We start from the raw sequence: 15,897 nt of genomic DNA on the forward strand, positions 1-15,897 counted from the left end.
GGGCGGTCTTATGCAAATCTTCCCACATCGTGACGTAGACGTATCTATCTAATCTGTCTGTAAACTTTCACCTTTCTAAACTTCAAGCTTTTACAGCTGCTTCAAACTTTCAGGCTAGGCTTTGTCAAGCCAATCTCAAAGTTCGTTCACAACTTTACTCGTCTAGTTAAAGACTCATTAATTTTAAGACATTTTTTGAAGACAGTTCTTATGTATTTTAACAGGTGCACCTGATGTTATCATCTTCATCGTCTTGTACATCTTGACTGAATACTACATCCTTTTAAGGTAAGTCAAGAAAAGCAATAACAGTCCCATATTCCCTTCAACCATCAGCAGTAAGGATTTATCTGTGGCCAGGGCCAGTGGTTCGGATTTGTAAATTACCATGCTAACATTTTCATTGGCCTCAAAACAATAAAATAAAATAATAATAAAAAATAAAGGTAATGATATAAATTTCATATAATCTTTGAATCATTTTCAACATATGGCAGATTGGGTGAGTGACAGTCCCTTTAAGTGTCCTGAAACCCTCTGGTTCGGTTCCAGGCCATCCTTATTGTTGATCCCAGTTTTTATTAGGGCTGCACGATAAATCGCATGCGATATTTCATGCGCATCTTGTCAGTAAAGCCGGTTCTGTAATCAGCGGTAAATCTCCATCCCCTGCGGGCTTTCACATTGAGCAGCATTAACTACACAGAGCCGTTGTTCACTGACAAGCTGCGCAAAACATGCGCAAAATATGATCGTGGTTTTGCGCAGCTTGTCAGTGAACAACGGCTCGGTGTAGTAAATGCTGCTCCATGTGAAAGCCCGCACGTGATGGAGATTTCCCGCTGATTAAAGAACCGGCTTTACTGACAAGATGCACGTTAAATATCGCATGCGATTTATCGTGCAGCCCTAGTTTTTATGCATCATGACTATTAGTATTTTGTAAGATAATGTGCTCACAAATCGCATTATCAATTTTCTCTATAAAAACAAACCATTGGTGTAAGTCTGATCTATGCAGTGACGGTGGACACCATCCTCAGCCACAGAAAGGTCAGAGGACATCAATAAAAACAATTATAAAACACAATTCTAATCCAACATGAAGGTTTTCATTGACAATGTTCCCTCTTACTGAACATGTTCACATTCAGAATATGGTTGAGGAACAGCCGTCGCCGATCGAGACGACAGGTGAGAGCTTTGTCATTCACTGGATACCTCATGTTCATATACAGCATGCATGAATTGATCAAATGGATTCTGTATCTTGAATGTATTGTGAGTTGCTTTGGATAGAAGCATCTGCTAAATGCATAAATATCAATGTATGTAGAATAAGCCCATGCCTAGTAGTGATGGGTGCTTTAAAAACACTGCTACATGAAGATTTAAAACCTTGTTTTGAACCAGTGTTTACGTATTAAACTGCCATGGTCATGAGATTTAAGTAAACGAGGCTTCTTTACATTGTTACTGTTTCCAAATTTCAATGGTTTGAAATTTCAACTTTTCAACAAAGGTAAATTCCTTGTGTGTGCAATAAAGCTCTTTCTGATTCTGATAAAAGGAGTTTCTATCATAGACTCTAAAAAGGTTTCTATGTATGTTTGAGGGAGTTTTCGTTGCATTTACTCCATTCTGACCAGCAGGTGTCACCAGCATGTGGTGTTTCTAGTGCTTCCAAAAAGTGAATCATTTGTCGAAGCAATTGGTTCAGTTGACTGAAAGTTTGGGAAAAAATGTGCTTCTTCCATCACTAATGAATCATGCAGTAACTTTGGACAAAGGGGTTGTTGTTAAGAGTTTATGTATTGTGTTTATGTACGGCATTTATTTAGAGCAAATCAGGAGTGAGCCGACTGACGACCAGATGACCAAGGTTGCCTTCTCAGAAAACAATTTTTTTGAAGGGTAAGAAATGGAAGTACATGCAGCTACAGGTTCCTCTTTATTTAGTGGATATTTACATAGATATCCAGTTCCAATATGGTCAGGCAACCCAGCACTGATTCATCTAAAGATACTTGAGTGATTTCAGCGTAGCTTACAACTTAAAGGGTTAGTTCACCCCAAAATGAAAATTCGGTCATTAATTACTCACCCTCATGTCGTTAAAACAGTCCATGAGACATCAGTGGCTCAACTTCAATTTTGCGAAGCTATGAGAATACTTTTTGTGCACAAAGAAAACAAAAATGACGACTTTATTCAACAATTCTTCTCCCCCGAGTTACTGTCTTCCGCCATTTTGGAGAGTATCACGAAGCATATGCATGCTTTACCCTAAGTGTAAACAATGTTGATTACGTCGATTACGTTAATGCGCGCGCTTTCCCCCCCGAACGTAAACAACACCGATTACGCTCTTGGGAACTCTCCAAAATGGCAGAAGACGTAACTCGGGGGAGAAGAATTGTTAAATAAATTGTTATTTTTGTTTTCTTTGCGCACAAAAAGTATTCTCATAGCTTCGCAAAATTGAAGTTGAACCACTGATGTCACATGGACTGTTTTAACGATGTCCTTGCTACGTTTCTGTCTGGAAACATTACAGTTGCGTTGCTGTCTATGGGAGGGTCAGAGAGCTCTCAGATTTCATCAAAAATATCTTAATTTGTGTTCCGAAGATGAACGGTGGTCTTATAGGTTTTGAACGACATGAGGGTGAGTAATTAATGACCGAATTTTCATTTTGGGGTGAACTAACCCTTTAAAGAGGCCCTATCATGGATTTTTCTTGAATGAACACCAGTTCACGCAAATCATTTACCGGTATTGAAATTAAGCATCACCTTGTCGTATGCTTGACATTTGACTGCCTTTATGAATGTCAGTGTCTACAAAATAAATTGACTTAAAAAATAAATGACTACAAAGACCATGTTTTATTGCATTATTCAAGTGCAGCAAAAGCATCATATTGAAGTTATTATTCTTATTGGCATGTTGTTTATAGGAAGAACATTCGGATGGAACACTGTTTGAGTATCCTGGAAGCTCTGGAGAAGAATCAGCAGTTGTTTCGGAAACAAACCAATTACCTTTACAGGCTGATTGAGAGCACTGAAATGGTCAGTCTCAGCTTTTAAAGACATTTTTACAAGTACTTTATATGTTTGAAAACGTGTCTTTTGGGATAGTTATAAGAACATGCAACAACATTATTTAAAGCTATATTTAGTAAAAAAAAAAAAAAAAAAGTTATAGAAGTTATAAAAGTTCAATATTGAGCAGACAAGAGTGTGTTGGTTTACTTTGAGTTTAGCGGGTAAAATGAGCCACAAAGGTTCAGCATTGCTATTTTAGGGACACTTGCATTTGATTTAATACTGTTACTCTACACAAATACAATAGTACTATGAAGAAATCATCCAGAAAACAAGTCATTTTTTGTGTTTAGGGACCTTCCTTTTACCATAGAAAGGAAGCGGATGAGGATGAGGATGAGCTACAGGAAAGCCAGTGAGAAGATGGTCTCATTATAATGTAGTATATGTGTAATATATTCTCTATCTCCATTATAATATAGCATGTGAGTGTTGTCTATTTATTCTTGTTTAGTATATATGGGATTTTGAAAATTGTGTTTATATAACAGTTGATGTGATTGAATTTGTGTGTTTGAAATAATTAAAAATAATCCGTTCTAAATTAATGAGATTAAAATCATCTGTTTGAAATGATCAAAAGTAGTCAAAAGTAGTTATGTTTGTTTTTGTTCTCCTCTTTTGACCTAATGTAACTTTTTGGACAAACCAGCTAATATCCCCTAAAGTTAAACCTGATGTTTCTGGATCTTTATACATAATAAAAATAGTTCATCTAAAGAACAAAAAAAAAAAAGTTCATTCAGTTCCAAAAATGCTCAGTTTTTCTTCAGCTGGCTTTTTCATTGAGATGGTTAAATGTGTGTTTGTGTGTATCTTTCATGGCTCTTCAAACAGGAAATGCTGTCATCGGAGAGCTTGTGTTTATGCGAGTGATGAGCGTGTTTAGCGTGTTTGCTGCTCTACATCAGTATGTGGGAAGCATTGATTTCAATTGTTTGCTGTAAACTAGCAGGTAAGAGAGTCAATATCTTTCATATAGCTTCACAATATCTTAGAACCCTGTAAAGAGATAAGTGAGTTAAAGAACTGATTTGACTGCATTATTACCGAGATCACCTGATTGGTAAATTGCACATATCAAATTATAAAATGAGTATGTTAAGTCAGAAATTGTATATATTTTTTTTTTATGTATTTATTTTGTGTGTGTGTGTGTGTGACAAAAGTCTGGCTTACATTACAGGAGTTTTGGGCCGATTTATGCCCAATTTAATTGAAAACAAGGGCTGTAATTCTATGTAACTTTATCATATTCATATATGTTCATATTTATGTGAGTGAGTGAGTGAGTGACGTGACATGTGGCCAAGTATGGTGACCCATACTTGGAATTAGTGCTCTGCATTTAACCCATCCAAAGTGCGTCCGACTCTCTAACCATTAGGCCACAACTTCCCCCATTAAACATTTATACACAGGGACTATACATTTATTATTAATTATTATACTATTATTGTAATTAATAATTATTATGATGCCTGTATTAAAAACCTAATTGATTCAATGCAGTTCACCAAAAATCACACAATAAAAATTTGTAACCATTGCAAATAGCAAACAGATCAAATTATTATATTATAACAAAATTATGACTAAAAATCCATTACACAAATAAAACAATAAATAGAACATATGAAAATTACACCTGTATTTATTTTTCCTAATTGTATTCAATATTTTTATTCTCACAAACTGAGTATACTGTTTCCAGTAGCTTTTCAAATGCTATTTTATGTTTATGTCTTTGGAGATGGATCTTTACTATCCCTAATTAGGCTCATTATTTTGAGCAATTATGTGCCTTCTGCAAATGTAATTGCAGAATTGTTGAATAATCGTTTAGTTGTTTCTTTTTTACATACAGGGTGTACTTTTACATATGAACTTTGGGTAGCGTTAAAAACCCTGTTCAAGCCCTGCATATGGCAACGAGTAGGCCTATTGGTTAGTTCATGCTATAAAACATCTTAAGTGTAATAAATCACCTGACAATGATGGCTCTGCAGTAGAAATCTATAAGCAATTTCCAGACATTTTTGTTTGAAAAACTTTTCTTTTAAATGTCTTTATTGAGAGTATCAAAAACCATACACTTCCCCATCTTCCTTATTCCTTATCTCAAGGAATAATATTGCTCATTCTTAAACAGAATAAAGATATACTTTTTTTTTTTATTTGGCAATTGGCGCCCAATATGTTTATTAAATAACGATTATAAAATTCTGGCTCTTATATCTTCCGAAAGAAATTCGGGAACTTATGTTAGGATCACAAACGTTATTATAATTTAAGACGACTGAATTCGATGATTGAAACCAAAATATGAAACAACTGGATTGTTGACTCAAAATCTCATAACTGCTGACAACTAGCCCATTCCTCCCCTATATGTGGTCTATAAATCTAATTGTGAATAAAATAAACATCTAAATGTTTTTGTGTGGAAACGATGGTGTTTATCAATGAAACGAGATGTTTAGTTTCGACAGAAGCTAATAATGTATTATCATCACTTACAGTTTTATGATCGCTATGACAATTTTTTGTCTCTTAAAAAACTCTTAACGCACCAACACACCTACAACACACAATTGGCAAAACGGTTAATTTCATGCTCAAAATCACGCATTGTAAACTAAACTCCCAACACTAATTTTCAAAATACAAGAATACACTAACACAATACACGAATTCTACCAAAAAAACTACAACGCAAACCTGTCTCAAAATCAAATAATTATTCCAAAGCACTAACAAATTAAACTACATTTAGCCAATCATAGCACAATGTCATGAAAACACTAACATCAGATGGAATTATAGAAACGGCAGTCAGGTGTGCCCTTATACAATGGACGGTATACTGTATTGATATTGTATTGTGTTTTGCACTGCAGCTTCCTCTCTACATTTGTTTTGTTGGATTTAGTAAATGCTTGTGTAGCTGGGTAAGGAATAGCCCAGGTATGATTGGCTGATGTCATCATGCCAGCCTGTGAACCTATCAGTGTTCCTACTCCTTTGTGATTGGTTAATATGGTTTAAGTCCTATGAACCTATCAGTGTTGGCATTGAGAATATAAAAAGGGAAGGGTTTGATTGCTCAGGATGCATCAAAGCACCTTTTGGAGTAGATTTTTCTGTTGTGGTATGAAAGTGAGAATTTTGTATTTTTGAATGTGTTTATTGTTTTGAAGTTTGTACCAGTTAAACTTAAGCGGGGTAAGTAAAATATTCTTAAAACAAGAGTATTTTACTTACCCCACTGGCAGATAATTTTACTTGTTTTAAGCAAAATGCACTCAATTTATAAATAAATATCTTAAGTTATTTTGCTTAACTAGTAAAAGTATCTTGATTTAAGAATTTAGATATTTTGACTAGAAACAAGACAAAAATACCAAGTAAGATAAGCCATTTTTGCAGCATTTATAGAACGTGCGGTTTATGAAAAAAGAAGACGGAGACGGAAATGCTGCAGTAAAGGGTTTATTAATTTGCAACAGGACATTACTGCAGGATAACAAAACAAATATGCAATACAGTTGCCATTTATTATGTGAAAATATAAAATATACAAACAGAAAAAGCCACAGAACAAAAAATAAATAAAAAAAGTAATCTTCTAATCTGCCCACTCTTCTGCATTTGATGAAAGATGAAACAAACATTTAGTCATATAATCTCTATTAGGATAAAATGTGAGGATAAGAATAAAACATCTGAAAGAAATGATGGAGATGGTATTTTGAGCTTATATCATGTGCCTGTCATTCATGTTGTGATAAAGGCTGATAAAAGTCTTTTGCAGATCTGGTGGAGGTGCACAGAGATGCTTCTCTTTTGCTACCTTCTGGAGCACATGAACATTTCAACTCTGTAAAAGAGAGTGACATAGATGCAGTCACAATTAAAATACTCATAAGATGTAGCAAATGACTGAAAATTATGAGATGGACATACAATGACAAGTAAACCCTAAAACACCCCTTGTCATTTTCTTTTTCATCTTTTAATCATTCCCCACTTTAAAATGCAAGCTGTTTTTCTTCCTTTTTGACAAGTATTTAACAGATATTAACTGATATTGTAACTGAACATAAGACATTACAGTAGTATAAAAATAAGTAAATAAATAACCCAAACACATTCACCTGATTATCATAAATTATGATACAATTTCAATAATATTTAAAAAATTTTCTTGCCATATATATAAAAAGGTTTCACATAATAGATAGATTTTAAAGAAATTTAACTTTGTACCTGATATTATGTTCCTTCCTGTTCTCTAGGGTGAGTAAGGAAAAAGCACTTCTATGACAGGGACAGGACGGGGAACTCTGGTTCCAGGGCAGCTGATACAGGAGCACTGGAACAACATCTTATGTGGTGACCTGGGAGAAAAAAAAGTAAATTCTATCAAAAATAAACACAAAAAAACTAATAATGCAAAAAAAGGAGATCATAGTCAGATCATTTTTAGAAATCAGGAAAATGTATTTAATAAGGTTTTAACACTTTTTTTTTTTTTTGCATCCCTTTCATGATTGGAACACAAAAGGGAATTCTGGTAATAAGGCAGCCAAAACGAGGCGCTCTGGCACAGAGAGCACTGGGACAGGCATGACAGGAGCCTGTGGGACCCAAGCACATATCACTAGGAGCTCAAACTCTGGGCAGCCGTTACAGAAACCTTTGGGATGTTCGTGGCAGGAACTTTTTGGGACCTCTTGTATTGGTGCAGCCGAGAGTACTGGGTGGTCTTTTCAGGCACTTCTGGTACTCAGAAAACATCACATAGAGCACATAGAGTTTGGGACAGCCATGAGATGCAGCCATAACAGAAACGTCTGGAACAGCCACGACAAGAACATCTAAGACTGGACCGAGGCATGAACCTCTCTGAGTGGTCATTACTAGAACCTCTGTGACCCAGCTGACTCTGCAGGGACCTCGTTGTCCAGAACAAGCTTTTGAGAGATCAAGTAGCCACTACAGGAAGTTCTGGAGCACCATGAGAGGAACCACTGAGGAACCAGAGCAGTGGAGCTATGAGACGAGGGTGCCATTACATGCCTTTAAGCTGGCCACGGCAGGAACCTCTTGTGAGCAGTGCAGATGAGACAGGGACCTCTTAAGAGTGATGAAGTCATGTTGTGGAGGCAGTAATGGGACAGTGACATACACATCCTCAAGCGAGCAGTACCACCAGACACAAGTACTGCTGCTTCAGGCCATGCCGCAAGACGCAACCATGGCCTGCCAGCCCCGCAAGACGCAGAGGCTTCACAAAGGGATGGAAAGTCTTAGCCCGCAAGACGCAAAGCTGACAGGACACTGGGGAAATGTCTGGGGTTGGAGCTCCTTTACTCCACGACTTATATAGGGATCTGAAACAAAACAGAATGCAAAACATTAAATACATTACACTTAACTATGTCATTTCTTCCCATTCAAAATGAACAGCAAAAGCACATGTGTAAAAACTGGCTGATCTTAGGCTCGGTACCTGAAACCAGTCGTGGTGAAGGATCTTCCGCTGGGGAAATGTCTGGGGTTGGAGCTCCTTTTCTCCACGACTTTTATGGAGACCTGAGACAACACATCAAACAAAACGTTAGCCTAAAAACATTACATTACAAAAGCAAATGTGGCCGATCTTAGGCTCAGTACCTGAAACCAGACCGAGCCGCTGCTTAGGTTTATGCTGCAGGAGGCTACAGATCAAACGGCTGCAGTCTGTGAAGAAACACAGAAGCAATATCTGATTATGACCTGAAGCCTTTCCATCTGCACAATTCAGTTGTGAGATCTGATCTGGAAGAACATTTGTATGATAATTGGATTCAGATTTCTTTTCTTGTGATGAAGAGCTCACCTTTTGACAATCCAGGCTCTGACCAAAAGTTTAGTTTGGTCTTGTGCAGGTTGGAAAAGGGCCACACAGCATCGTGAACAAGATGACCCCAGGAGACCACGGCACTGCAGACTTCACATGGTACTTGCCCTTGACTCTATACTCAGGAGGGTAGTAGTCCATGGTGCCTGGACGAAAGAGATTTCATCTCGTATGCAAGTTTGCATTACCAAACTATTTTCTCTGTCAGCTTTGAGGAATAATACATACCATACAATGTTGTGAAGGCAGACTTTCTCATGAGATCTCCGCACCCAAAGTCAATCAATCTGACCTGCATGGTGTCCTTGCTCACAATGAAGTTTTCCAACTTTATGTTGCCATGGAATATGCCACGGAGACAACATGGCCTGCGTTGCCTGCCGCATGATGCGCCGAACTAAACCTTTATCGAGCCTGCCTCCGTATCCCTCCAAGAAACGAACTAAGTTCTCGCAGGCCGACGGACACTCGAAGACCATGACAGTTGTCCCGAGTCCTGCCAGTCCAGCAGCTTTATAATCCCTGGCGCGCTGGGTGCCTTGTTGGCCAGGAGCGCAAGGGCGATCTCCACAGGTAGGGGGTTTGGATGATCAGGCTAGAAGATGGACAGTTAATGGTTTGTCTATTGAAAAACCATTTGTAGTCTGCAGTTAAAGTTCATTTGAGATGTTTTAAATGAAAATAGTGAGTGAGATGCACTTATAATAGCTACATTTTTTAAAAAGCTTGAAGCTATTATCATACAAAAAATATTATCAATATATATTTCTGAAAATCATCCTAAGGGACAGTATTTATTTATGCAATAATTACGCAATTAATGGATACTCATGTCAAGGTTTAATTTTTTTTTCTCACACATCTCACACTGTTATATCATTTATACCATCAGCGCTGCTGGCTGGCGATGGTGACTCAATGAGCTGCACCTCAGTCTGACCAGGGCAGATCATCTTGAAGTGTTTTCTGGCAGCTCTGAGGAAAGAGGGCAGCCTCCAGAAGCTCTTTTTCCTCCTCCTCACTCCTCTGGGCGTCTCCCTCACTGACAGGAGGCTCATCTCGTGGATGAGGATGTTGCTCCGCTGAGTCGGTGCCGGGTGCTGGGGGTATACGATGATGGTGATTGATTGTACACCTCGCCATCATTCACCGGAATAACTTGAGAAATTCGTGGTCTCATCACTCTGAAAACCGCTAACAACTCTCGTCTTAGACCACAAACGTTACTGCAAACCCACAAAATGTTTCACGGAATTTCACGTCTTTACCGCACTCGCCAACATCCTAAACTTTTCAACTGAGCTCTGTGGCGTCATAACAGGGCCGCTGCTGGCCAAATGGGTGCCCTAAGCAGAATTATATTGTAGTGCCCCCTCCACTGCTTGACGGTACCGCTTCATCCTCTTTTGTAACAAATTTCAGCATTGATCCTGCATTAAATGAAGCAGAATATATTAGTCACTGAAGAATTACTGAGTGCACTTTTAAATAAACAGTTATTGTTAGTTAAAAAAAAAAACAAGTAAATTAAGAGCAGTCAGTGTAATAAAACATAGTTTTAACAACAACAACAAAAAGACAGTTACCTCCTATGGCTATGATTTTATTAATACAGTTGTCTGATTGATTTTATAGTCTCTTTTATAGAAATCACACAAAAGAAATTAAGCAGTTTTAATACGATAAAACCACGGTTAATTTTTTTAAATGATAGAGGCTGTAGCATTTCTATCGCGAAAAAGTGGCCAAAAATGAAAGATTAAGTGGATATTTGAATTAAATGTTTGGTCAATATTAAACAAAGTGTTGATCGTCTTGCAAGTGCAACAAACAGCAATTACCAAGCCTTTGGCGCCCTTTGCAGGCATTTGTAATCATATGTAATGTACATAAATTGTTTATTTTGTATTACATTATGTATTTTTTAACTGTCATTCAACGAAACCATATAATTATAATTAATTAACCAATCATTGTTGCCTCATTGTTTTTAGTCCATTTTAAGTCGTTTTAAAGGCTGTGGTTCGCTTAGGTCTGTTTTTATTACCACACACACACACACACACACACACCAATATTATCTGAATACGTCTTTGTAAATTATTATTTGAAGTACCAAAACCACTACAAGAACCATGATTTTTGTTTTTTATTCGTAGTAAAACCATGGCTAATTAGGGAACATGGAAACTCGGAGAGAATATTAGATGCGTTGGTGACATTAAAACAGGTTATTTATATCAACAGCCAAAAAGGGTTCACAGGATTATGAACGTACCTGAAACTGAAAGTGATCTTAGTCTTGGGCTTTTTCCTTTTCTTTGTCTTTTCTCGGCGCGGATTCGGGAATGCCGCGTCACGTGTGCTTAGCCTACCGCGTTCACCGTCAAATGCATATATATATAATTTTTTTTTTTTTTGGTGTATGTTAATATTAATACAGAACGGAAGTTTTTTTTTGAGCAACTGGGAGTTGGTGCCCTACGCAAACTGCGTACTCTGCGTATAGGGAGCGGCGGTATTGCGTCATAATAATTGATACTGCATTGTCTTAATGATAATGATTTCCTGTCAGGAGAAATTTCTATATTATATATTTATCGAATTATTAATTATTATTGTTCATTTTTCTGGCACAAATAACGTTCGATTTTAAAAAGTTGTACCGTCACGTTGTATGTATGCCTATGATATGTATCTTTGCTTCTTGCAAAATTAATAGGATAGTCCGCTCATTATTCAAGTAGGATATAATACCATCTGTCAGTGCTTATTGGAGTAATGCAGGCAGCATATGTTGGAAAAAGTGTGGATGCTTCCACATATTTGTTCTTAACCAACAAAGTAAACATTTCTTATAAAATAATTTACAAGCCTACCCTGCAAACTAGTAGCCTATATGAAAAAGTTTAAAAACGATATTTTCTCTTTACTCTTGCTCCTTTTGTGATGATTTTGTTGAAATTGTCGTTCATCCTGTTTTGGAGTTGTCCATTTATCAAACATTTTTGGCTAGATATTTTAAAATTCCAAATGAGATGCAGTCTATTGTTTTGTAGTATTTTCCCCATGTTTTAAACTTTTTTTTTTTCTTAGAGTTAAATTCAATTTATGGGGCATAATACAGCCAAGATGGCGATTTATCCGATATATCCTACAGCTTAATAATGAGAGGTAAAATCTGGTAATCATCTCAAAAACTATTAGCCTACTGTACATATCGCTGTATGTATCTATATATATATAAGGGACCTACAGTCTTCTGGTGGTTAAAGGGGTCATATGATGCTGCTAAAAAGAACATTATTTTGTGTATTTGGTGTAATGAAATGTGTTTATGCGGTTTAACGTTAAAAAAACATATTATTTTCCACATACTGTACATTATTGTTTCTCCTCTATGCCCCGCCTTTCTGAAACGCGTCGATTTTTACAAAGCTCATCGGTCTGAAAAGCGAGGTGTGCTGTGATTGGCCAGCTATCCAGTGCGTTGTGATTGGCCGAATACCTCAAGCGTGTGACGGAAATGTTACACCCCTCACCATACTGTGATGCTGTGTCAGGCCGGAGCAACGAGCCAAAAACATGAAAACCCATTACAAACGAGGCATTTGTTGCATCCAGTGACATTACGTTTGACTTAGAATTTTTTCCCCACCAGATGGCACAATTCTGCCATCTTACATTGTAAATTTAGCATGTTTTAACTTAATTTTAACTTAAATAATGCATTAAGTATTAATACATCTTTACATATATTTTAATCATTTTAAATACGATTATAAAAGCTTCACTGAACACATCTGCTTATCACTGTACAACTCCCTTAGCAACACAATCCATGTAGGCCACTGTCAAAACTGTTTATTATGTATTTCAGTCAAAGGTAACTGTTACTTATTTGATGAAGTATGAGTGACCGCTGCTGGTGTTTTGTCTGCGTCATTCACCTTTAATTTTGAGGCCAGCTCTTCCCCTGCCAAACAAAGCCTGTGTGAAAGCCCACAGTTTAAATAGAGGTTAATCCAGTCTAAATACCATAATTGTTGTAGTTACATATTACTTTTTTTTTTTAAATAAAAATAACATTATTGTAAGATTATATCGTTTCTAGCTATATTTACCCACAAACAATACACATGATTTCTAAACATACATTATCATACTTAACAGATTATTAGTTTTATACATTCAAATAGTTCAAGATTTCAGTATTCATAATTTCATGGCTATTCATTTTGGATGTTCACGAACTGTTTAATATAACGCAAACGCATAATGTGTTACTAAGTTATAAACTAATTTACATGAACAGAAATTTCTTTTTTTTTTAAACATGCATGTATTTTCTGATGTTTTCTTTATTTTCACACTTTGGGAATAGCTAAGTATTAGGAATATTTGGATAAATCTTGACCACATTTAGTGAGAGAATAAAAGTATTTTTTCATATCAAGTATTTGCTTATTTTCTTTATTTTTATTATTATTTATTTAAGAAAACAAAGATCACTGTGTCCTCTGATTTTAGTCTGTGCAACTCAGCGTGACAAAACAACACTGTCATCAAGAAATTACTCCTACAATGGCAGGACATCTGCATAATGCTTTCTTAGTGCTTTAAATGTCTTTGTAACCTTGTCAGCATTTTCAAAAAATGTCAGATATTTCAGTTTCATTAGTAGCCTAGTTTTGTTTGTGCTTTGCTGCTTTCATACAACAGCAAAAAATCATTTTATGGCCTACAGAATCTTAAAGACTGTTTTTCATCATAACTTTTTTTTTTTTGCTCTAGCAGTAATTATGCATTTATTTATAAATGATCTACCTATAAACCATTGTGATCACTGAGAAACACCACATCCTCCCTTCTCCATTGTCACTATCATAATATAATCAATGTAATAAACAGTATTTTTGCATACATTTTTGGCATAAAAAAACAGATCACTTCAATATTAAATAACAGTGTGCCAAATTATTTTTTTATACAAATATAGCCTTTCTATAGGTGTTCAAGCACAGAAGGTGCAGAAAACATTTCTGTGTTTGTTCTGATTTTCTTAATGATATTTTCTGCCAGGTCTTTGATGGCCACACACTAAAAACAAATATGACCCTGGAGCACAAAAGCAGTCTTATGTTGCACGGATATATTTGTAGCAATAGCCAACAATACATTGTATGGGTCAAAATGATCGATTTTTATTGTATACCAAAAATCATTAGGATATTAAGTAAAGATCATGTTCCATGAAGATTTTTTGTAAATTTCCTACCGTAAATATATCAAAACTTAATTTTTGATTAGTAATATGCAAGGACTTAATTAAAAAGAACTGACACTTCTGACTGGTTTTGTGGTTCAAGGTCACAAATGTTCTAGAAACTATCAAGACATTTTGAAGTGGTATTAAATTCCAATATTTTTCTGGAAAAATAGCCCTCCCTCATTTTAAAATCCCCTAATATTTCTAGGGTTTCCATTGCCGTGGGTGTGCGCGTTTAGACAGGGTGAGGACATTCCTATTGTCTGGCGAGTTTGGAAATAAAAAAAGAAAGAGCGCAGACTCTATACATCACTTCGGCTTGTTCGGTGACCAGAACATACGCTTTTCGGTCACAGACGGGCTGCTGGGCCACGGTGCCGTCTAACAGCTCCGTTCTTTCTCCATCAGGTCGAAGACTTGAACCAAGGAGGACGAGACCATAAACGGATTTATGCGAACAACAAATGCGGGATGTCTGCGTCCCTCCCTCGGCGGAGAAACGGCGCCGTGATAGCGTAGTTCGTGAATAGGGAGAAATGCGTATGACACGCAGGAATCTGTCGTAAACTACGTCCTGGGCTCTACTCCGGCGTGAAAGTAGAGAATACTAGTCCGAGCGCTTCAGATGATCGCGTAGGATATTTTCTCCACCGCAACCGAGCTAATGTTAGCAGCAGCGAGACCGGGGGAATCCGCGTCTGACGGAGGCCATGCTATTATGCCGCGCGAAAATGCACCCAAATAATCGGATGACAGCGCTCCGATACGTCGAAGGAAAACTTTTGGGCTCGGTTTACGTTAAAGCAGGTCGTGTGGCTATGGTGCTATCACGCACACAGCCGAACCGCATCGACTGAAAGCCGCTCTGACTGCGTCGCTTATCGGGTGAGGCGTACTCGAGGTCCCCGCTCCCTCAGAGGAACACCTGACTCTACAGGCCACATATTTGCCTAGCCTGACTGTCGTTCATGTATGGATGGACGCGTGCATGCTTTGACAGAATCCTGCGTGCATCGTTGCAGTTGGCACAGCGCATCCCAAGAAGGGGCTGTTACTCTAGCAAACACACATTGGGTCCGTCGAAGCCTTTAATTTGTCTCCCTGAGAACATTACGTAAGGCTGCAGCGTACGCTACGTCTTTTCAAAGGAAAACTATCGGGTGACATTGCAGTCTCTCTCCTCGGAGAGATATAACGTACGCTCCTCTCGGTTATTACGTCCGTTAAAGCAAGGGAAGGTGGAGCATTGTCCGTCGTACGTGCTGACGCAGTGGGATTTCTACGTGTGGTCTGCGTTTCGGCCCGCCCTTCCCGCGGTGACGGTGATGGGTCGGAAGCGGTGTGTTGGTGCAGATTGTTCGAAGATGGCGGCAGGGTGCTGCGGGGTGAAGAAGCAGAAGTTGTCGGGGTCCCCCGGGGCTGGGGGTCCCGGCGGGGCGGGCAGCGGAGTAGCCGGGACCGGACATTGTGGATCGGAATTGGGGATCGGGTCGTCGTCGACTCTTGTGGCCGGGAACGTGAATCGGGTGAACGGCCTGGGGGGTCCGGGGGGTAGTAGTAGCAGCAGCAGCAGCAGCAGCAACAACACCAATGATCTGTCCTCAACTCCAGGA

General features: G+C 37.8%; 2 protein-coding genes across 2 annotated transcripts in view; both read left to right on the forward strand.

The window, feature by feature from the left end:
- The window catches only part of LOC107661814 (cation channel sperm-associated protein 1-like), a 6,721-nt gene extending 3,206 nt beyond the window's left edge, over window positions 1–3,515 (forward strand). The window contains exons 6-11 of the mRNA XM_016451580.1: window positions 225–288; window positions 1,008–1,053; window positions 1,155–1,194; window positions 1,842–1,914; window positions 2,960–3,074; window positions 3,404–3,515. Of these exons, the coding sequence (XP_016307066.1) occupies window positions 225–288; window positions 1,008–1,053; window positions 1,155–1,194; window positions 1,842–1,914; window positions 2,960–3,074; window positions 3,404–3,469 (404 nt within the window). The 3' untranslated portion in view covers window positions 3,470–3,515. The remainder of the gene's footprint in view (window positions 1–224; window positions 289–1,007; window positions 1,054–1,154; window positions 1,195–1,841; window positions 1,915–2,959; window positions 3,075–3,403) is intronic.
- Window positions 3,516–15,648: 12,133 nt separating this feature from the next.
- The window catches only part of LOC107661774 (AMME syndrome candidate gene 1 protein-like), a 38,949-nt gene continuing 38,700 nt past the window's right edge, over window positions 15,649–15,897 (forward strand). Inside the window, exon 1 of the mRNA XM_016451542.1 lies at window positions 15,649–15,881. Coding sequence (XP_016307028.1) covers window positions 15,649–15,881 — 233 coding nt within the window. The remainder of the gene's footprint in view (window positions 15,882–15,897) is intronic.

This window comes from Sinocyclocheilus anshuiensis, unplaced genomic scaffold (assembly GCF_001515605.1).
Source record: "Sinocyclocheilus anshuiensis isolate Anshui unplaced genomic scaffold, SAMN03320099.WGS_v1.1 scaffold207, whole genome shotgun sequence".
NCBI classification, from domain to species: domain Eukaryota; kingdom Metazoa; phylum Chordata; class Actinopteri; order Cypriniformes; family Cyprinidae; genus Sinocyclocheilus; species Sinocyclocheilus anshuiensis.